Below are 22826 nucleotides of genomic sequence, written 5' to 3' on the forward strand. Positions count from 1 at the left end.
AATACATCAACTTCAGGACAAGTGTCTTTACATTTCAATCCCAGTTTGAGAAAAGTGCATCTCCCAGATGTGGAAGCGCCATCGGCAGATCTAAAGTGCCCCGGGAGGGGGTGTAGCCTGCTCTGGCCTCTGGTGGTCAGTGGTTCTCGGAGCCTCCGAGGCAGAGCAGTTACACAGAAGGGAGGGTGGGGGGCGAGGCAGTTCTGGGATGATCCCCAGCATCACCAGATGCTAACACTGGCCCTAATGCCTTGCAGGACAGGCAGGTGAGAAATTTCTGAGCTGCTGGGACTGCTGTTCCAGAGCCTCAGGACCAAGGGGAGGAAGGCCAGCCCTCAGGAGTGGCTGTGTCCCAGGTGGCTTCCCTACCCTGAGCTGGGATACGCCCTGAGGGGGCAGCTCAAGGCCACATTCTTATTAAATCAGTTCTCTGAGAGGTCACCGGTGCCAGGGGAGAGGAGAAGCTGGTTTAACAAAAAGCCAAACGAGACAAGAACCACCACCAGGCGAGTGAAGGTGGCGACAGTCATAGGCCACACAAGTCCCTGCACTCCAGCAGCTGCCCTGTCAATAGGGGTCCATGGTGAGACCCCAGTGCCCATCCTCTGACATGGCCATGTCCAATAAGCATCAGGTTGAAAGGGTCACTTATGTAGGCCTATATGTCAGGAAAATACCATCCGCCACATGTGGAGAAGGCCCCTCCCTGGAAGGCACCCCTCCACCCATGTGGCCAGGCTCTGAGTGGTTTGGGGTTTGGGCAGGTTCTGAGCGGGGCTAGAAATGGAACTGAAAAGACAACAGACAGACCACCACCGGATTTTATTAAATAAATGCTCAGTCTAGGGCCAGGTTAGGTGGGTAGAAAGAGGAGGAAATGCAGATCACAGGCACCTCTGTGAGTGATGGGACCTGCCTAGGGAGGCAGGGACATCAAAGAAGGCAAGCGGGGTACACAGGGCAGAGGGATGATGGAACCGTCAGAGTCCATTCTGCATGTGCTGGGAAGGGACAGGGCCCAAGTCTCCCACTTTCTCGTGGGTGGTGCTGGGAAGCTCAGTGTGGTCCCAAGACCTCAGACCTCCTGCCCTGTTCTCCATGCCCAGCTCGGAGGTGTGGGACTGCCTGCCTGGAGGCTGGCCTGCTGTGTTACCCTTTGCAAGAGCTCAGGTTGCGTGGCAGCAAGGAGAGAGGGCCACGTGTCTGCCACTCACATTTTCCACAAAAATCCACGCTTCTGGCCTCCAGTCTGCCAGAGCCTCTTCCGCCTGCCCTCGCTGGCATCCAAGGCCTCCCTCCAGGCGCACCGCAGACACTTGCACCCGGTCTCCGGGGTGTTGGGTTGGTCAGAGGAATGGGGAGAAGGGCAGAGGTCTGCATGCTCCTTCAGGCAGTGAGCTCAGTGCTGGAGCTCAGGTTCCGACTTCCCGAGGAATTCCCTAGGCCAGAGGACAACGGTCAGCCAAGCCCAAGATCCCGCCTCCCCCTGTCCTCACAGCTCGTCTAAAGAGCAGGAGCCTGGAGAGCAACAGGCAGGGCACCAATGGCATCACAGGCAGTGACAGGCAGGAAGAGAGACCAGCTCATGAGCGCTGCTTAAACTTCAGAGCTATACTCTGGTCTAACTTTTCTGTAATGATAGGGGAAATTACAACCTGAACGTGATATGTCTTGTGCTAGACACACCCCTGTGTGGGCCTGCACAACCTGTCCCCGGGAGATCACAGGAACAGTCCAGGAGGGAGGAGCGATAAACGCTCAGCTCCTCTCCGAGGACAGAAAAGGCTCGAGAATCCTCCCACTGAGGCAGCGTTAGTGGATGAGCTGCTGTACGTCTGGCCCACGCTGGCGCCACCCAGGACGACTTCCCTGAGGAGAAGAGTCTCTCACCTCAGTATCCGAGGAAGCTCAGGGCTCTTGTAGATGTACTTGTGCCTGTAGCCGAGGTCTGAGTGAAAGGGCATAAACTGAACTTTGAAGTCTCGGAAGCTTCGCGATAGGGCAGCGATGTTGTAGAGCTGAGGAGGGAGAAGCAGGTCAGTGCCCAGAGATGGCATGGCGGTCCTGTAGTGACCTGCCTGATGGCCTCCTCTTCAACAGAGTCCCGTAGAGGCACCCATGGCCCCTCAAACAGCCCAGGAGCCTGCCATGGCCAAGGCCAGAGTGCTGGCATGAGCCCAGCCCAGGCGCAGCCCCTCAGCCTGTCCCCACACCTGCTTCTCAGACTGCCCCCTTCCTGAGGTGAGGTGACTGAGCCGGCACCACGTGCCGTGGGTGATGTGGTGGTGTAAGAGCGGCGAGCAGCCCTGAGGGCTCAGCCTGGGGAGCTGGGATGGGTCAGGTACCTCAGCCTTTGCTGTACGCCTGGTCAAGGCCAGTCAACAAACTCTCTCAGCCCCTCCCTCCTCCTCCTCCTCCTCCAGGACAGCCAGACTGAGAGCCCAGACTCGCCTGTACCTCGGGCCTGTTGTGAGGGGAAGTAGCCCAGGCATCACCCCCTCTAGGCTGCCCCTGCCCCTCTTTCTCACCATGGCCAGGCAATGCTGTCTCCTGCCTCACGCTCACCTATGATACAAATCTAACCCTGCGTCGTGGCAGCAAAGGCAAAGCAAACTCAGCGAAAGTAAATGCGGGGGCCCTGTGACCTCATGACACTCCTCCAGCACTGCTCCAGTCCCAAAGGCGGGAGAGCAAATGCGAGAGTCTATGTCAACACTACTGACTGGGACTCCTGAGCCAGGGCTGGAGGATCCTGTCATCAAGAAGTCCTATCCTCCGGCCAAAACATGGCGAGCCATCCCGCTGGGTCCCCTGTAGTCAAGCCTCTGTCAGGCCAGGACCCTGTCCTGGGACCTAGGAAACATTTACTTATTTTTTATGCTTCCTCTGGTGGACGGCATGGCTCTCTAGCCCGACCCCCACCCTGCCAGCAGCAGGCCCCGCCTGACATCTGCCTGTGCCCAGCCCAGCCCGAACGTGTGCCTGACAGGTGTCTCCCGCCCAGCGGCCCACGGACACCCACCTTCCTGCCAAGGTGGAAGGGCACGACCGGATCGTCCTCGGCGTGCAGGATGAGCAGAGAGCAGGAGATGTGCTTCACGCTGTGGAGGGAGGAGGGAGGACGGACCAGATCAAGATCTCAGGGAGACGGCTGGGGTCTCCCGGCACCCTGGCCCACCCTTGGCAGGGACCTGGGTTTAGGGAGTATTTCACCATGCTGTTTAACAGCTCTAATTCTGCTGGGCTTCTTTTTACTAGAGAACTAAAAGCTGATTTCTGAGATGTTTCTATCAGCATTTATTCTAAGTGTCCATCCAACCTAGAGATCAACTTATTCACCAAATCAAGCCTCTGCATAGTTTCTGAAAATTGAACATGATTATTTTTGCCAGTAGACACATTTTTTAAGTTACACAACAGTATTTACAAACTGAATATTTTAGGGGGGGCAAGAAACTTACTACAAATGAATGTTACTAGGCATCCGTTGGTGTCTGTACCCTCTGATTTATCTTTGGCATAAAACACGTAAGGTCACTCTTGAATGTTTACTAGTAAATTAACATTTCCAATAGGTTCACTTACTTCAACCCCTTCAACAAACCACATAATGGCTGAGTGTCTCTTGGCTGCCTCACAGAGGCCTCATGGTGAGTGGGTGGACATGGCACCCACCTGGTCTTAGAGATTCCATACTGATCACTGCCTGGGGGCTCCAGGAGGGCAGTGCTGGGGCCAAGCCTGGCACCTGGCAGTACCTGGGATGGGGGCTCATCATCCCATCCACTCTGACTGCATTCCACTGCCAGGGTGAAGAGAATCAAACTCTGAACTATCCGCTTTCTTAGATTTTCTACTGTGGGCATTTTCCTTACTGTTACCTGCTCTGAAAGAGGCAAGTAATTGGCAACAGACCTGCCCACCAAGAGGGGGCTCCTGAATTCCAGTGGGTGAGGGCTGGGCCCCGTGGGGGTGAAGTGCTTGCTGGACCCCACAACTGTCACCTCTCAGCTGGGGGTAGGGCCCAAGGCGGCTTGCCCAGGAGAACAGCACTCACTGCTGTTGTTTAGAATAAGTCCAGTTTGTTCAGATAATTCTTTCTTAAGTTCTAGAAAAATAACCGTATTTACAAACAGGTATTTTGCTTATAATTTTTGCTCAAGTTTTAGTTCAATTTTTAGAACCAAAAAATATAATTGAGGGGGAGAATATGCTATTTTTCAACATTTTGTTTCAAAATGTAGATTTTTAGATATTAACTGAATATTTAGATAAGAATTTTTTTTCCTTTTTTAAAAAAAATTAAGAGATGAAATAAAGATATAAAAAAGACAATGCTAACAGAATATGAACACTGTTCAGAGAATGAGCCCTTAAGTAGAATGTTTACTTTTGATTTACATAATAGAAATCATAGCCAACATCAATTAAATGGCTGAGGAAAAGTCAGTTTTTGAATAATAGTTACTATTACTGCTTTAACACTCATTCAGGATTTGGGGGCAAGCCTGGCACCTGGCAGTACCTGGGATGGGGGCTCGTCATCCCATCCACTCTGACTGCATTCCGCTGCCAGGGTGAAGCGAATCAAACTCTGAACTATCCGCTTTCTTAGATTTTCGACTGTGGGCGTTTTCCTTACTGTTACCTGCTCTGAAAGAGGCAAGTAATTGGCAACAGACCTGCCCACCAAGAGGGGGCTCCTGAATTCCAGTGGGTGAGGGCTGGGCCCCGTGGGGGTGAAGTGCTTGCTGGACCCCACAAGTGTCACCACTCAGCTGGGGGCAGGGCCCAAGGCGGCTTGCCCAGGAGAACAGCACTATTCTCACATACAAACCACATGGACTCTGCTTTCACTAGCTTTAATCCTGCAGTCTTCCCAGACTCCTTTTTCTCTCAGGCAGCTCTCTACCTGCTTTCCCTCTATAAGGAGAGGCTAGAGAACGAAAGTCTTCAGAATTCCATCCTATTTGGTTAATGTGACTGAGCAGATTTATCCTGGAGGTTCTCAGTGTTTTTCTAAGTGAAGAATTAGGTGCTCTAATACAGTACTCACTTTTCATCATTTGCAAATTTAATTCCACTGTTTGTAATGGGATCGAGGAAGAACCAGTCAAACCCAGGGAAGAATCGATATACCTGAAGAAGAAATGGAAACAATGTGCAGAAGAGTCAGTTAAACAGCCAGTGTGGCTCAGCTGAATGGAGTGTCATCCCGTACACCAAAAGGGATGGGTTCGATTGCCGGTCAGGGCACATACCCAGGTGGCGGATTCAATCCCTGATCGGGGAGCATGGGGAAGTAACTGATCGATATTTCTCTTTCTCCCTGCCATCTTCCTCTCTCTAAAAGCAATCAATCAGCCGAAACCGGTTTGGCTCAGTGGTAGAGTGTTGGTCTCCAGACTGAAAGGTCCCAGGTTCGATTCCGGTCAGGGGCATGTACATTGGTTGCGGGCACATCCCCGGTAGGGGGTGTGCAAGAGGCAGCTGGTCAATGTTTCTCTCTCATTGATGTTTCTAACTCTCTATCCCTCTCTCTTTCTCTCTGTAAAAAATCAATTAAAAAATATTTAAAGAAAAGAAAAATGGGAGTCAATACAACTTGGGAGAAAAGCAACATCAAAGAAGTAAAACTAAAGAGGAATCTTAGTCAGCAACGGAGCAGTGTGAGGTCAGATGATAGGCTGACACAGAAAACACAGCCAGTTAGGAAGCAGTGGGATGGAAACGGAAAGGCCCCAGAGGAAGTCCCTCTAGGCCCGTGGTTGGCAAACTGCAGCTCTCGAGTCACATGTAGCTCTTTGGCCCCTTGAGTGTGGCTCTTCCACGGCCTGAGCGAGTCTATTTTGAAGAAGTGGCGTTAGAAGAAGTTTAAGTTTAAAAAATTTGGCTCTCAAAAGACATTTCAATTGTTGTACTGTTGATATTTGGCTCTGTTGACTAATGAGTTTGCCGACCACTGTTCTAGGCAACACGTTACCCCAAAATTCAACAGTGAGAGCCTTGCTGCTCAGCACTGTCTGTGGGGATGGAGGGAAGGCACTCACCAGCTCAGACCTGAGGAAAAAGCTGAGTAACAACCCTCAGCGTAGGCTGAGCCCCACAGGGAACAATGCCGGTGTGCAAGCCAAGCCACGCGGGCAAGGCTTCCTGAGGGTCCTGCCACTGAGTTGTGAGCCCGTCCTAACTGGCTGCAAAGTTATAAACATCCTGGGCAGCTATGGATTCAAGCCAATGCCCAGAAGTAAACAAAGATGAATTCTTAATAAATCTGCCTTCATTAGAATACTTAAATATTTATTTTTTATGGTATTATTTCTATACTTACTACAGTCACTTCATAGTAATTACTTTAATAATAAAAATAAGTCCATTTTAAATAAGATCTGTACTTGCCACTGAGAATGGATGGCTCTTGGCTTCTTCGCGGATATTAGTGAATGGAGATTCCAATATAAGGGCATCTGGAGGCGTCTCTAGATTATTGGCAAAATAAACAGGAAAGTGGGAGACAGGCAAGAAGCCCAGACTAAACACAAGCTCCATGTCCCCATGAGGGTCCATGGGAAGGGTAGCCCCCCCCAGAAAAGACAGTGGAAGCTAGGTGCCAACCTGGCCAGCTGCACCCCTCAGGCCCTCCCACATGAATGGCATGAAAGACAGGGGACCCTCAGGCAGCCATGGGTCGCTCCTGAGAACCACATCTGGTAAAGCTGCTTATTTGGAGCCTGGTTCCTGGTGAGGCTGCACCCACTGCTCAGGAATCCCTGGGGGGATGCAGGCTTAGGGCAGCTGAGGCCCTGGCCTCAATGCCCAGCTCAAGGGGCTCCAAGGGGACACGGAGCACAGGCACTTCACAAGACTCACAGCAGGGCCTGGAACACAGCCGGTGCCCAGGCGCTCTGCCTGCCCTGAGGGAGCCGGGACCGGGAGGAGCCCTGCCCACACAGCAGAACTCAGGCCACGTGAGCCCCTACCTCGCTCACAGAGGCGCCGCACCAGATTCGTTGCCACTCTGAAAAGAGAAAACAAAACAGTTCAGTTGAAGTTTGACAAAAACTGTTTTATATGAAACTAGAAAGTGAGCAGAGAAGCTGTGGGATCTGCGAGGAGGTTGGTAGCATTATAGGGAGGGGGTGGGGAGACAAAAACGCTCTAGGACTGTGGGTGGGCCCGGCTGCCCCAGCCTCAGCCAACCCTCTGTCAAGGATGGCGATCACAGCCACCCTTCATGTCCCCAGGGCGGGTTCTGCAGCCTCACGGGGAACAGCCTCCCTCAGGCTGCACAACACTGCCCCTCGGCTCACACCTGGTTGGAGCGAGTGCTCCTGAGACAGCTAAGAGCAGGCTGTGTCCACCGCATGGTTCTGGGGGCCTCTTGCCATACCAGCCATGTCCTTTGCAGGCAGCCATGGCAAGACGGCCTGGTCCCTTCCCCTTCCCGGGCACATTTCTGAGGGCTAGCTTCCCCATGAGGAGAAGCCAGGAGGCCCTGACCCAGACAACGCCCAGCCTGCAAGCCCAGCCCTAAGGCAGCGTGCAATCAGGATAAGCAGCAATCTGGACAGCTGTCGCAGCCACTGCACCTGAATAAAAGGTAACAGGAAAAGACAGGGCTGCTGAAAGTCCTGGGCTTCTGGGCACTGATCTGTCAGAAACATTCTGGACCTCACACCAGCAAAAACAATTTAGGTGACCCCAAATGGAACACTAAGTGCTTCCTGTCTTGGCACCGCTGCCTCCCCCGGGTTCCCCGGTAAACCAAGTACGGCCTGTGCTGCCTGGTGGGTACAAATGCCCCAGCGCAGTGATCAGAGCCCCAGCACCGGGGCTCGCTGGCCAGCACACAAAGTCCAAAACCAGGAGGTGCAAAGCCCAGGTACATCTGGAACTTGAACCCCATCTGGTCTGCTCTGCTCTGTCTCCCCAAGGGCACAACCTTGGGCTGAGTCTGTCCATCCTCCCTGAGGAGGGGGAGCCCACCCTACAGCTGCCCATGTGTGTCTCGAGTCACTTCTTGGGTTGAGGAGTTAAAGTAGTTCAACCCTTTATGGTCCCTGTGGCCACGCATCCCCTGCCCGGCATGCAGATGAGAGACAAGGCTTGTTAGAACTAACGGTGCTACAGGATCGGCAGGGCACCGGGCACCCTCGGGGAGCCCAGGCTGGAAGGTCGCTCCATGAAGACCTGCTCTCCAAAAGGCCATGCCATGCTGGGAACTCTTGTGTGTTTTTTTAATTTTTTAAGTTTATTTGTTTATTAAGGTACTACATATGTGTCCTTATTCCCCCATTGCCCCCCCACCACCACCCCACTCATGCCCTCACCCCCCTGTTGTGTGTGTCCATTGGTTAGGCTTAAGGCACGCATACAAGTACTTTGGTTGATCTCTCCTCCTTAACCCCACCCTCCCCTACCTTCCCTCTGAGGTTTGACGGTCTGATGGATGCTGCTCTGTCTCTGGATCTGTTTTTGTCCATCGGTTTATGTTGTTCACATGCTGGAACTCTTACCCAGTGCCTAGGGAGTGGCCCCAAATATACACAGGGTTGTCTCCACTTCTTGCTTTGATCCAGTCAAATACATGGAGTGCGTCATAGGTCATGCCCGACTCTGACGGTGTGCCTATTGAGTCACCCCAACCTGGGGGAGAGAGGCAGAAGAGAAGGAAGTCAAGCCCAGTTCACTGAACCTCTTGGGGCAGATTCAACTCCCCTCCTTCTCAACAGGCAGGCCCAGACCATTAGGGGCAAAACAAATCTCTGCCATCACCGTGGTCACCATCCACAGCTCCCCAAGGAGGGTGTCCCAACAAACTGGCTCCTACTTCTCCCACCTCTTTACCCAATTACAACCCCTAAACCCAAAGGCTGTCCCACGCCCTAGCCTGAGTCCTGATGAGCAGCAACAAAGAATGGAGTGGTCCCGCTGGGACATCAAGCTCCCCAACACGGGGGCTTGCCACGGCTGGTCTAGGATGAGGGGCCAATGGGAGCCCCGCCTGTCCCGGGACCCCTCAGCCCAATCCAGGCGCCTGGCTCAGCTTCAGCCCAGCTGTGAATAGGCGGGCGTCAGGAGAGGCGCTGAGAAACAGGGTGGACGGCAGGGCAGGTGCGGGTAATTCCAGGCTCCAGGCAACTCTGAGCCAGAGAGGCCAGGCCCGAGGCATCTTGTCTGCATAATGGAGGAAGGCCAAACACATCTCCTCCACTCCGGGTCCTCCCAAGGGCCCTTCCACCCAATCTCCAGGAAAGGTCAAGTGCCCTCGTCATTTCCACCAGCTCAGCAGTGAGTCATCATCAAATGATCTGAAAGTATCATAAGGTTCAGAAAAAGCAGGTTCTGCTGCATAAGCAAAAACCCACAGAGTAAACCCACAAAGTCACTTCCCCTGGGAATCCCAGATACCGGATTAGGGAAGAAGTCACATGAGAAACAAGGCCAGACAGAGGCTCAGGGCACAGTGGGGGGCAGGAACAGGGACAGGGAGGGACAAAGACACACACAGAGAGACAGAGACTTGACAGGAACAGGGAGAGACACTTAGAAGTGGAACTTCTCTCTTGTAGGGCTTAGAAATGTAGAGACTTAATATACTGGATTCCATTGCTTGGCAGAAGCACAGGGAGGAAAATAAGGAAGAAGGCTGGCCCTTCTCATTATCCTGAGGGCCACAGAGCAGACACAGAAAATCCTTTTTAACATGGACAAAGGGATAAATGGCAAACTGACTTCTGGATCCTCATTTCAGAGTTTTCCCCAACCCTAACTTTCAACCTGATGGAACCAGAAACTGTCTTGTCAAATGAACCATTCCTGAGGTAGGCAGAATAATGACCCTCAAAGAGGCCCATATCCTTATCCTCATCTCTGGAACCTGTAAATATGTTATGTGAAAGTGACGCAAGAAAGGTTAGCAAGAAACTAAGAAAATTCCCTGGCAAGCGACTGAAGAAACTGAGACAAACGGCTGAACAAACAGCCAGAACGGGTGAGCAATAACAGCAGGTAATAAATCACAAGAATCTACCCTTCCTAACTAACAATACAGAATAGAAGGTGGTTTAAATCACCTTAGTCTGAGAGACAGACAACAACAACAAACACAGAGCGAGACTAATACAAGAAAAAGGCAAAACTAACCATAAAATGACCCTAGGCCCCAAAAGTCAGGGTCCAAGTAATGCAGATACAAGGGGCCAGCAGTCAAGGAATGCGAGCAGCATCAAGAAGCTGGAAAAGCCCTGGCTGGTCTGGCTCAGTGGATAGAGCACTGGCCTGTGGACTGAAGGACCTTGGGTTCGATTCCGGCCAAGGGCACATGCCCAGGTTGCGGGCTCCATCCCCAGTAGGGGATGTGCAGGAGGCAGCAGATTAATGATCCTGTCATCACTGATGTTTCTGTCTCTCCTTTTCTGTGGGTTCTTGATCTCTACAGGGTAAGCCCTCTGATTTATTCAAGAAAGAATAAATACCGCAGGGCAAGAATAACAATCTTCTCTCTTAGCAGTTCCTTTTCCTGTTTTCCTAACCTCAGTTAGGCAAACTCTCCCAGGCATAAAAAGCATCTGATGTCCTGCTGCAGAGAAAGTCTTGAGTCCAATAAAGAAAAAAGATAGAATCTTCCACATCTCCCTTCCTCTTTGAAATAATATATATATATATATATATATATATATATATATATGACCTACAAACTGGAAAAGACAAGAAACCAGATGCTCCCATAGTACCTTTTGAAGGAACCAGCCCTGCCAACAGCTGGATTTTAGCTCAGATGCTAGAGATTTTGAACTTCTGACCTCTAGAACTGCAAGACAATAAATATGTGCTATTTTAAGACAATTAAGTTTGTGGTAATTTCTTACAACAACAAGAACTAACTAACATGACACTCATATCCTCAGTCTGAGCATATTGGACGACAATGCCCTCCAAGAAGGTCAAGATAAGCCAGCCAAGTGGCCGTCCGCCTTTACTCTCTCTGCTGAGAACTAAGGCGGGGGCATACATTTCTCAGCCAGCTGCTCACTATTAATACAAAGTATTTCCTGGCTCACTGAAGTAGAATGTTCTTAGCTTACATCAAATTGTGGGTCCCTGATCTCTTTGGGGCAAACCCTCTGATTTATTCAAGAAAGAAATACCGCAGGGCAAGAATAACAATCTCTCTCTTAGCAGTTCCTTCTCCTGTTTTCATAACCTCAATAAGACACACTCTCCCAAGCATAAAACGCATCTGATGTCCTGCTGCAGAGAAAGTCTTGAGTCTAATAAAGAAAAAAGACAGAATTGTCCACATTTAAAATGTTGCTCACAGAGGGCACTACTGCCTGCATGTAACAGAGACACCCCTGGCGGCTGCATGCAGGACACTCACTGAAGGACCGGTCCCCTTCTATTACCTTAACAGTTACCACAGGTTAGGAACCTACTAGCTACACATCAAACATAAACTAGAGTGGGACAGGCTAGTAAGCCAGGACAAGCAGAATAGGAAAACTGCGACAGATAAACAGCAGTTTGCAGCCACGTAGGACAGTGGTCAGTAAACTCATTAGTCAACAGAGCCAAATATCAACAGTACAACGCTTGAAATTTCTTTTGAGAGCCAAAAAATGACTTCTGCACATGGGCCACAAAGTTTCGATCGCACTGTAGGTGCGTGCCCACTGGTGGCATTTTGTGGAAGAGCCACACTCAAGGGGCCAAAGAGCCCCATGTGGCTCGGGAGCCGAGGCTTACCGACCACTGACCTAGGAAATCTATAGATGCCAGGCAGTTTGCAGCCACCTAGTAAATGGTATCTTCCCTAAACCAGGGACACTGGAGAATAAAGGATTTGCACTTCCCCTCCCCAACCAGGATGGAATTAGTTTACATCACCCTACTCAGCGAGACAGCAGAACTCAAATTAGTGCCACTGTCAACCACACCCTAGGACAGATGAAGGTAAGAGGATAAATCTCATTTTGTAACAGCAGCACATACCTGATGAATATTCTATTGATCCTCCCCTAAACACCCAGCCTTTAAATCCCCTCAAAACAAGGAAGGTGTGTGTGCCATCGTCCCGTCCCGTCGTGTGTCCCCCCGCCCTCTCCCCGCCAGATCCCAGCACGCCCTCTCCCTCTTCTTTCCCCAGAGGTATGCATCTCCTCAATTCTAAGGGACCTCACAGGCTTGCAACCAGGGTAGCAATGGGCAGTGGCAGTTCATCCCAGGCTAACTCCCTGAATCTGTCCCCAAGGCCTCCTTTTCTCTGACTTCTTAGTGAGCCAAAGCAGACCAGCATGGGCTCATTTCCTGGCGTTTTTAGTTTTACTGCCCCAGCTTTAATAAACATCCTCTAAAATTCACCTGGACTCCCGTGTTGTGAAATTTTTCCTGCACCAAGTCAAGAACCCACACACTATCAGCAGACAGCCTCGCCAAGGGCCAGGTCCCCTGTCCGGGAACAGGAGGAAGTGGGAGGGCTAGGAGATGCAATTTCAAAAGAACCCTCACCTCTGTAGTCAAAGGTGACCACGTGGTAACCAAGGGAACTCAGCACCTGTGAAGTGAAAAATAAACATCTGGGCAAAAAGATCCACGTACCTTGGACAGAGGATAACTTGCCCCTTACTGAACCCATCCTGGCTTCTGTCTTTACACCCCATACACATGGGAAACTTAATCAAGACTTGTCATCATGTTGCCCCAATCCCAGTGGGATCTTAAAAACCCACTGCCAACGCTGCTACTGGATACACTGACGCCCTCCACGGCAGCAGTGTGAGCAGGAAGCCTCTCCCTTGGCTCCGAGCCACACCTGCACCTCTGCATTCAGGGGCTCACAGGGGGGCTTTGACCACCCAGCAACCCAGGAGGAACTCCATCTGCAACCTAGCGTATCTCAGACTTTAAGCTTTCACTGAATTGTCTCTGTTATTAAAAAATCTTCTAGACTTGAGATTTCTCACTGGATACCTACTTCCAGCCCCCATCCACTCCATCCGCCAGGCTGGCTCACGTGTGCCCACAGGCATGTGGAAGCTGCCAGCCACAAGTCACCCAAAGTCACTGCTTGGCCTTTGCTCCTGAGGTGACCGTCAGGTCCCAGACTCCCGCAAATCCTACACTCTCCAGAGCCACACTGTTCCTGGTGTGGACCACTCTATGGACAGAAACCTCAAAACGGGACCTATAGTTTTTTAAGCACTCCCTTCCCCGACCCAATCTAATCCACACGGGGAGACAAACACTGCCCAGCCCAGGGCAGTCCACCCGGTGTATGACAGAGCAGTGCCGCACAGGCTGATGTCCCCACGCATCTGCTTGTGTCCCTTGCTGCCTTAGCAGTTGCTTTTCCCTCTAAGAGATGCCCCTCTAAGAGAAGGATGACCCCGGGACACTGGGAATAACTGCACATTTCAGGCTCCTAGACCCAAACACGAGGAAGACAAGGACCAGGTAGAAGGGAAGTCTACAAGCCTGCCTGCAGCAGCCCCCTTTTTCTGGGGAGACCTGCTGGGGCTGAAATCCGATTTAAATGTGACTGTACTTCCTGTGAGGCGAGAAACTTCTGTGGGCCCAACTCCTGAGTCTGCAGCTTGGGAGTAAAGTATAGTACCTGATCCCTCTGTCCTCTCCATTCCTCTCATATGTAACATACTTGTACTAGTAAACAATTTCAAACGGTTATGTAATCAGCCAACACCTGGCATAAGATCTACAAGGTCCATTTATCCTGATTTTGGAAACTTTCCTGGAGGCAGCATTGTCGGAAGCACTCCATGATGGTGTCACCCAAGAGGCAGTGCCAGAAAGGCCACCATGATTAACAATCAAAATTATTAGGGAACCCCCTGCTGTTCATACCACCTGGAAAGGACAGACAGGAAACAACACTCGGGCAATGTCCCCGCCATCAGAGACCCCTGTGGACACTGTTCTGTCCATCATACACCATCTGGGCACTGCTCCCTCAGCCACAGACAGTGTAGACACTGCTTGGCCCATCACAGACTGTGCGGATACTGCTCTCTCCGCACATACTGGCCATGCTCACCTACCTTGTAAAGCTCCACTCGGTGGTCACCTCCTCTAGAATGTCAGGAAGAAGGAAACAAGAATAGATGTTAATGCATCTTCTCAAAGAGGCAGGCCCAGGGTCAATACTGGAGCATTTGGGCTTTTAAGGACGTGGTTCCCAAAACCAAAACCATAAAGGGCCAGGCATTGGTGGACAGGTGACTCCTCCTTGGGATACCCTAAGTGGCTCTAAGCTTGCCTGTTGGAGTACTGTGCCAAGCAAGGGACAGTCTTAGTACTTTGGAGATATTTGTTAATTACTATATTACTTTTCTTTCTTTAAAAATTTTTTTATTTATTTTTAATTAATTTTTTTTAACTTTTTAAATTATTATTACTTTTCTTTTTGGCCAGGTAATTCCTACATGCAGTACAAAATCCAAAAGATTTAAGAGGATACACAGGAGGCCCACCCACTCCTGCCCCAGCATCCAGCCTCTTCCTCAGTTTCCACTGTCTAGGGACCGCCTATAACAGAGGCAAAGGCCCTTCTTTACTTGCAGACACACACCCACAGGGATCCGCCACCCACACCTCACTTTTCACTCAACACATCACAGCCAGCTCTCGAGTACACCAGTACACTCTTTTTAGCGGTGGTCACTTTGCTTGTGCCGTTTGGTTCTTTGCCACCAGCTGCTGACTTAAGTTTTGCTGCCATGGCCAGATACATGTGAGCCATGTGTGTGACTCATTCCTACACAAGGAACTACTACCTGAAGACGTGCAATCGTAATTTTGACAATCACTGCTGAGTCCTTCAGAGGGCCCTCACCTTCTACCCCAAGTGTGTGAGAACAGCTGTCGCCCAGCTCCTCACCAATAGACTAGTTTTTGTGGGCACTTTTTATTACCAAGGCTGAATAGGCTTTCATACATTTGAACTATTTCACATGTCTGTATTCTCTGTCCAGGGACCATCTATTCCTTTTCACTTTCTGTGCAGTTGTTGGTCAACTGTTACTGTGGACAGACAGACTCCAAAGTGGGAATGGGGCAGCCTCAGAACAGGGCCACCTCAGGACAAGGAAGGAAGGAAGGGAGGGAAGAAAGGAGGGAGGGAGGGAGGGAGAAAGGAAAGGAGGGAGGGAGGGAGGGAAGGAGGGAGGGAGAATGGGTGGGTATTGGCAGGTGGGCTCGCTCAGCTGTGTTTTTTAATAACGAGCATTTTGTCCATTTTAGGTTTTTTGGGGGTGGGGGGAAGGTGTGTCCTTGGGAGAGACAAGGACCAGGTGAAGGAGGAAACCAATACAATGCAGAAACAAAAATACAAAGAAATTAGTTTCAAGTCTAGAACGAAATACTGCGCAATGTTTGCAGTTAACTTTGGAAGAGTTCATGGTGGCTCTTGTCTAAATTTTTCAAATGTCCTACCTTGAACAACAACAACAACAAAAAATGATTCAGAGCATGACACAAGCAGCCGGGATCTGAATCTCAGGGCGCGGCATGAGTCTGGCCAAAGAGCAGGGACAGGCACGATCTGCAGCACAGGCAGTCTCTGGAGCAGTGGGAGGGAGCAGCAAACCTTTCAAACTCACAATATCCCTCTAAGCCTGAAGTTACAAGCAGTTTATTTTATTTACCCTGTGACTGGTATTGCTTTAACTCATTAGTCTATGGAGGCAAATATCAACAGGACAATGACTAAAATTTATTTTGAGAGACAAATTTTTTAAACTTAAACTTCTTCTAACGCCACTTCTTCAAAATAGACTCTCGCCCAGGCCGTGGTATTTTGTGGAAGAGCCACACTCAAGGGGCCAAAGAGCTGAATGTGGCTCACGAGCAACGGTTTGCCGACCATTGGCTTAATCAGGCGTCTTCAAACTACGGCCCGCGGGCCACATGCGGCCCACAGAGGAGTCTGATCCGGCCCGCCAGGTTTTTTGGGCAGTGAGCGCAGCCGAGGTGTTACAGTAGGAATTAGTAGTTCATATAGTCCGGCCCTCCAGCTCTCTGAGGGACCGTGATCTGGCCCCCACTTTAAAAAGTTTGAGGACGCCTGGAACTGAATCTTATTCACAATAGACTTCAAAATTCTCTCATTTACAGCCAAGATACTACAAGAGCTGTTTGTAGCCACTTGCTCTTTAAAAGAAGAGAAATGCTCTGTGACTTGTTCCAGACATAGAAGGAAGCAAACAGCAAGAGCACACGTGATTTAGTAGCTAGGCACTCTGTTCCTTGGCTCAGTAACCGTCCTCGTGGGCCACGCCTCCTGGACTTCCTGCCTGTCCTCTGCACAGCCCCTCTGCCCAGACTCCCACTGTGGCCTGCTTTCCTCTCCAGAAAGGCCCGTCAGTATTCTCTTGCATGTTCTGTCTATAAAATGACCACACCCCAGCCCACCACTATGACCAATGCACCAGGCAGTGGCCCTGCCTCCTGCCAGCTCCTTGCTGGCTCTCTCACAAGACCTAAGGCAGCTGCAGCAACAGTGACCCTCCCAAGGGATTCAGGCAGAGCTTTGTTCAGAAAATGCACATGCCCCTTGTCCCCCTCCTCCCCTCTCTACCCCGTACCCCCACATCAGCTCTCCCACAAAGACTCTTCTGAGTAAGGCTGGCCACATGGGGTGGAAGGAGCCCTCTCCAACCAAGGGCAGTGGTAGCTCCAATCCCAGCTGGTCTGAAGAACATGGCATCAAAGTCACCCTTGAAGCTGGGATAAATGGGACAAGGGCTTTATGTGCCAGCTGTGTTACCTCACGGGCCCAGCAGGACGCACCGGCACTGCTGCCTCACAGCTGGAAGCAGAGAAATCACGAAAGTCACCCTGACCTGACAGCATGCGGGTCACCTCAGCTGACCTCCCTCTGCCTTTGGCTAAACCTCTTCAGTGTCATCTCCGCCTCTTCTCAGCACTCGCTGGCCTTTCTAGGTGTCCCTCCTCCCCCGGGAAGGCACACCTGCCAGTGAGAAAGTGCCAACCCGCCTGCAGTCATCAGACAGGGCTGCCAAAGCTGCAGCTGAACCGAGACAGCTTTCCTCAGGGCATGCTTAGGAAGAGTCACACCACCCCTCTTTACCCACCAAGAGACCTCGTTCCCCAAACCACGGGCCCTCAGACTCTTTGCCTTTTAAATTACAGTAGGCAGGACACATCCCCACCCTGCCCCAGAATCTGGGTCACTCTGACAGAGACCAACCTCCTCCATCCCATCCCAGTCACTGGGAGCGTCCGATAAGGGGTTTCTGGACATCTGCTTAACATGGTGGCTTCTAAGGAAAGAGGATGGGGGCCCACTTTGCACACAGCCCTGCCTTGCTCTGAGCCTGTGGGAATGCTGTTTCATGTGAGTTCACCTAGACCCCGCCCCCCACCTTCCAGCAAACCCCATAAGACTCCGTCTTTTCCTCTCTTCCCCATGTGCCTGCTCCCTCGTTGCCGTGGGTCAGTAAGCCCATTGGGGCCAGGATACTCCTGCTCACAAAGGAGCCGGCCCCGGACGGAGGACACACGCGTGAGCTCTTCTTCCTCACCGGGTGCCTGCATTCCCGTGCAGGTACAAGATGACAGGGTGACTGGAAGCCAAGGCATCCTCGTACCACATCTGGTCCTTCCCCTGGGCGGTCTTCCACCAGACAGTGGGGACAGTGTGCCTGGAAACAGAAGCAGAGGGGAACAGCACAACCAGATGATGATGGCTGTCGAAGGGACAACTATGGAGCCAATGGCACACGAGCAGAGAGCAGGGGACGGGTGCACAGAAGAGGCAAACTGTCCCTGCCTCCAGAATAAATTACTGAACTCTGAGCGCCAAGGTGTAGGGATGGCTTTTGACTGCTTACGCAGGTTTCCTAACTTGCAAATGGACATCTGCTGGCCACAGGAGGCTCACAGATAGCAGTTACCAGGGGTGTGGGGACAGCTGTTTCTCCAGGAGAAACTAGGAACTCTGCGAGGAAAAATCTCACCTGGATGGGTCACCAGGCCTTAACCTGGGACTAGCACAGAATGAGCACTTGATAAATATGAGCTGAACAGCCGAAATCGGTTTGGCTCAATGGATAGAGCGTCGGCCTGCGGACTGAAAGGTCCCGGGTTCGATTCTGGTCAAGGGCATGCACCTTGGTTGTGGGCACATCCCCAGTAGGGGGTGTGCAAGAGGCAGCTGATTGATGTCTCTCTCTCATCGATGTTTCTATCTCTCTTCCTCTCTATAAAAAATCAATCAAATATATTTTAAAAAATATATGAGCTGAACAACGGCATTTCCTTCATACATTCCCATATTTTTAAGCTGTACACAATTTAACTCAGTTCACTTAAGACAGTATCATGTTGCCACAAGTGCAACATATTAGATTCAGCCAACACTGATCTCCTTCCTGGACTGCACTAGAAACCTGGCCATCCTTAAAGTACCCTGTTTCCCCGAAAATAAGACAGTGTCTTATATTAATTTTTGCTCCCAAAGATGCGCTAGGTCTTATTTTCATGAAGAAGAATACGGTACACATTTATTGTTAAATGAATATAAAGGAAATTTATTACACCTGTATATGGTACGGTAGTACGATAGTTGTCAACACAAACCAGACAAACTGTGAATCCTACAGTATCAAGAATTTACTCATTTATTCAATGACAATCATGTCATCATCTTCTGGAACATCATCATAACAATCCAATTTCCGAATTTCCTGGTGAATTTCTTGTGACTCCATTTCTTTCAGAATCAGTGCACCAAACCTCTCATGTTTAGCCTAGGCGGGGCCTTATTTTCGGGGGGATGCCTTATATTTCACTCAGAAGGAACCTGTAAGTAGGTCTTATTTTCGGAGGATGTCTTATTTTCGGGAAAACTCAGTATCATTTCTAAAGTACAGCACATTCCAGGCCCAACTCGCAGACTCACATCTGCAGACCCATGTCTGCAAGAGGAGGCGTTGCAGGCTGCCCCATCTCGTGGCTGAGCTTACAGTCAGCCAGCTCATTCCATACCTGGCCAGGCTCTCAGAGACTCACTCAGTCTATCTGGCCAAACCCTCCTTCGGAGAGATGCTCCAGTTAATCTTAACTCAGGCCCACATCAAATACTGCTCATCACTGGGAAAGTCTGAATTAATAAGGCTTTCTGTAAAAGTTATTTAAATTAATTAGTAAGAATCCTAAAAAAAAAATACTGTAGTAAATGGCCAAGTTCTTATTTTCTAGCTCTTAAGTTTCAGCATCTCATCTCTAACGTATCTCTTGACCAGTTCCAGGGATAACACTGTGGTTGGTTCTGACCACTGTAATTATCACTCTCCTATAATTATAGGAAAGGCATATATATATGTATATATATAAATTTATCTTTATTGTTGAAAGTACTACATTGTTACTCTTTCTTTCCCCCACCCCCACCCCCCCTTCTATCTCCTCCACCCTGCACTGCCACTGCCCAGGCTTTCACCACACTATTGTCTGTATCAGCACCACAAATTCCTTTTGCAACAGGAGGAAGAAGCCCTAACTAAATCCCCATGTCTTCAAAGCACAAACCCCCTTAACCAGCAGGAGGGCTAACCAATCCCCACCAAACAGCTCTGGGTGTAAAAGCAGAGTGCCCCCTATGCACACAGTGGTCAGTAAATGATACGTGAAACCAAGTCGGAAATGACAAAAGACTCTATAGAGTCCCAGCACCAACTTGTAAGAACAAAAATCTCCTTTCTCATTTTAGGTTCTTTACCCAGGACCATTATTAGAAATGCCTGATCTCCTTGCAATCCACACTGGGAAGCTATTCACAACATTTCATTTAGAAGCTTCTCACATACACAGTGGTTTTCTGAGACAGCAGGGAGAGACTTTATAGCATTGAGAAAACCCCCCATCCAGATTAAGGGACAGCGATTCAGAGTGATTCTGAAAGTGAAAAGCACAACATAACACAGAAAGGCTGATCAATTTAAATCTAGTTGTTCGAAAACACCCACTTGTCCCCAGAAAAGACATTAAAACATATCCTAAAGACAAAGACCTCACAGAGCTTAAGTCCAATTCAAATTTATGGCCACACAAAGTAAATACTAAGATAGCAAATGCCAAAATTACCAACTGCCAAAGTGCTGTATGTAAAAAGAAATCAAGCTGTTTTCAATATCTAGACGGGTACCTCAAGCCTGTGCTCACAATTCTGTGCTTATATTCTCTGTTTCTAGGACTTTCTCTTCCCCTGGAAATGAGGCTCTCTACAAAAAGCAATCTGGCTCACAAAGCTGTTTGAAAATCTCAGGCTGGTTTGGTGCCATCTCATCGTGCTTCATTAGAATCAAATTCAGCAGAGCTCTGTGCTTTAGAAATACAGTGGGTAAAAATTAAAATGGACATGTAACAGTTTTAGAGACTGCTGTCAAGGACAACAGTGACCACAGGGTCCTTCCTGCCTCTTGGAGAGTCCACACAGTGGGTGCCTCAACCCTGCAGTCATTTGGCCAGACACTCACCAGACTCCAATGGTCACGTCTTCTTCTGGCTGGAGGTAGTAATTACAGGTGTGATTCAAACCTTGATCCTGTGGTTTTTTCAAGTCAATGAAATAGGGAACTCTCACTGTGGGGGAAAAAGAGATGAAAACCAGGATTAGTGGGACACACACACACACGAGGTGAAGCTCTCAAAATAAAAAAAAGTACCAAGTCTTTCCCAACTCAATAATGCCAGGCATACCAGACCCTCCAGCCTCAGGTGGAATTGTGGGCAAGACTGCTCTGGGACCTCTTTCTGGAACTGGTAGAGCAGAAGGTGCCATCATGGGAGTCGACATCCACAACAAAGACCGCAATGAGCCCAAGAGCCAGGACATCTACCTAAGACTGTCGGGTAAGCTATACAGGTTTCTGGCCAGAAGAACCAACTCCACTTTCAACCAAGTAGTGCTAAAGAGGTTGTTTATGAGTCGCACCAACCGGCCACTTCTGCCCCTTCCTGGATGAAGCTTCCTGGCCGGGAGGGCAAAACCGCCGTGGTTGTAGGGACTATAACTGATGACGTGAGAATCCAAGAGGTGCCCAAACTGAAGGTGTGTGCCCTTGGTGTGAGCAGCGTGCCCAGTGCCGCATTCTCAAGGCTGGGGGCAAGATTCTCACCTTCCACCAGCTGGCCCTGGACTCCCCCAAGAGCTATGGCACTGTCTTGCTTTCTGGTCCTCGGCAAGGGCTGCGAGGTATACAGGCATTTCGGCAACCTGTATACCTTGTATAAAGGAAACCCGCCCCCGCCCCCCCCCCCAGCCACACCAAACCCTACGTGCAATCCAAGGGCCTGCAATTCTAGCGTGCAAAAGGCTTTAAAAACTAACCGTAAATCCTATCATATTACTAAAAAGGTTTTGGATGCTAAAAAAAAAAAAGAAAGAAAGAAAAAAGGGACTGCTCTGGGACACTGTGAGTGAATCTTCAGAACCTCCAGCAAGGATGAGGTCTGATTAGAGATGGACACAGGGATTGATTACGTAAGGTGTGAGAAGATACAACTGAGGAAGGAAAGATCTCTGAGACATGAGGGTCAGCCTGGCCATGAGAGAGGCCTCCGGAAGCAGCTCGGGTAGGCTGCAACTGAAAGCTAGAGCCGGGAAGTTGGTGGGTGAGATGGTGGGAAAGGTGACAGACAGATGGTGTTCTGGACCTGGGGCCACAGGACTTGACAAGCAATTGAACATGGGTATGCGACAGCTAAATGGGATTCTCCAGTTTCTAGTGCCACCACGTAACGCCAAAGGATGGCAGAAGATGAGGTGCGGGTGCAGGGAAGTGGATGAACCTATCCAAAGTTGACTGCTGTCAAGTGAGCAATAGAGCAGGAGCCCTAAATGTAACAAGTGATCTGCCAATAGGGCAGAATTCTGTGATGCACATACACTATGGAGAATCCTGGGACCACTGAAACCTGTTTAGCTCAGTGGATAGAGTGTTGGCCTATGAACTGAAAGGTCCCAGGTTCGATTCCGGTCAAGGACATGTACCTTGGTTGCGGGCACATCCCCAGTGGGAGGTGTGCAGGAGGCAGCTGATTGATGTTTCTAACTCTCTATCTCTCTTCCTTCCTCTCTGTAAAAAATCAATAAAAATATATATTTTTTAAAAATCCTGGGGCCATTACAGATTGATCAGATCCACTGATGAGAATTACAGGTGAGAAGAGCAAGGAAAAAGCAGTAAGAACACAGGGTGTGCTGCATAATCCACATCACTATTGTGAAAAGAAGCTAACAACATCAACACCACCCATGAGTGGCTAGTAAGACAGAAATACACATGCCAGTCTGTTAACAAAGTGTGTGTGTGTGTGTGTGTGTGTGTGTGTGTGTGTGTTGCTTAATTTTCCCCTTACATATCACTGTACTTTTAAAAAATATATATTTTATTATTTTTTTACAGAAAGGAAGGGAGAGGGATAGAGTTAGAAACATCAATGAGAGAGAAACATCGATCAGCTGCCTCCTGCACACCCCCTACCAGGGATGTGCCCACAATCAAGGTACGTACATGCCCTCGACCAGAATCGAACCTGGGACCCTTCAGTCCGCAGGCCAACGCTCTATCCACTGAGCCAAACCAGATGGACTATATCACTGTACTTTTATTGCTTGTGGTGAACACATATGAAGGAATATTCAATGAAAAAATTAAATACTTAAAAAGCCCAAAACACTGAAGTGATATTTATTCACTTTATAAAATGGCACCTCCTAAAGGGGGTAGTAACAATAGCAGTATTGTCCTGACTTCTAGCTGATCTCACCTTCTGTAAGGAAG

The 22826-nt window shown here is 49.7% G+C and overlaps 1 protein-coding gene, 1 long non-coding RNA gene and 1 pseudogene across 3 annotated transcripts in view; 1 reads left to right on the forward strand and 2 right to left on the reverse strand.

Moving 5' to 3' along the window:
- Positions 1–807: 807 nt before the first annotated feature.
- Positions 808–22826, reverse strand: part of ABHD12 (abhydrolase domain containing 12, lysophospholipase) — a 62833-nt gene continuing 40814 nt past the window's right edge. For both annotated transcript variants that reach the window (XM_036417774.2, XM_036417775.2), the window contains exons 3-13: positions 20517–20622; positions 17562–17681; positions 14058–14088; positions 12511–12556; positions 8517–8646; positions 6981–7018; positions 6400–6479; positions 5057–5139; positions 3023–3101; positions 1891–2018; positions 808–1439 (exon numbers count right to left, since the gene is read on the reverse strand). In XM_036417774.2, the coding sequence (XP_036273667.1) occupies positions 1400–1439; positions 1891–2018; positions 3023–3101; positions 5057–5139; positions 6400–6479; positions 6981–7018; positions 8517–8646; positions 12511–12556; positions 14058–14088; positions 17562–17681; positions 20517–20622 (881 nt within the window). In that variant the 3' untranslated portion in view covers positions 808–1399. The remainder of the gene's footprint in view (positions 1440–1890; positions 2019–3022; positions 3102–5056; positions 5140–6399; positions 6480–6980; positions 7019–8516; positions 8647–12510; positions 12557–14057; positions 14089–17561; positions 17682–20516; positions 20623–22826) is intronic.
- LOC123651555 lies at positions 3548–5044 on the reverse strand. The gene is made up of 2 exons (XR_006740346.1): positions 4821–5044; positions 3548–4508 (listed from the first exon to the last, which is right to left on the reverse strand). It is a non-coding gene; the product is annotated as an uncharacterized LOC123651555 (long non-coding RNA).
- On the forward strand, positions 20823–21273 carry LOC118707820 (annotated as a pseudogene).

Source organism: Pipistrellus kuhlii, unplaced genomic scaffold (genome assembly GCF_014108245.1).
Source record: "Pipistrellus kuhlii isolate mPipKuh1 unplaced genomic scaffold, mPipKuh1.p scaffold_m20_p_6, whole genome shotgun sequence".
Classification (NCBI taxonomy): Eukaryota; Metazoa; Chordata; class Mammalia; order Chiroptera; family Vespertilionidae; genus Pipistrellus; species Pipistrellus kuhlii.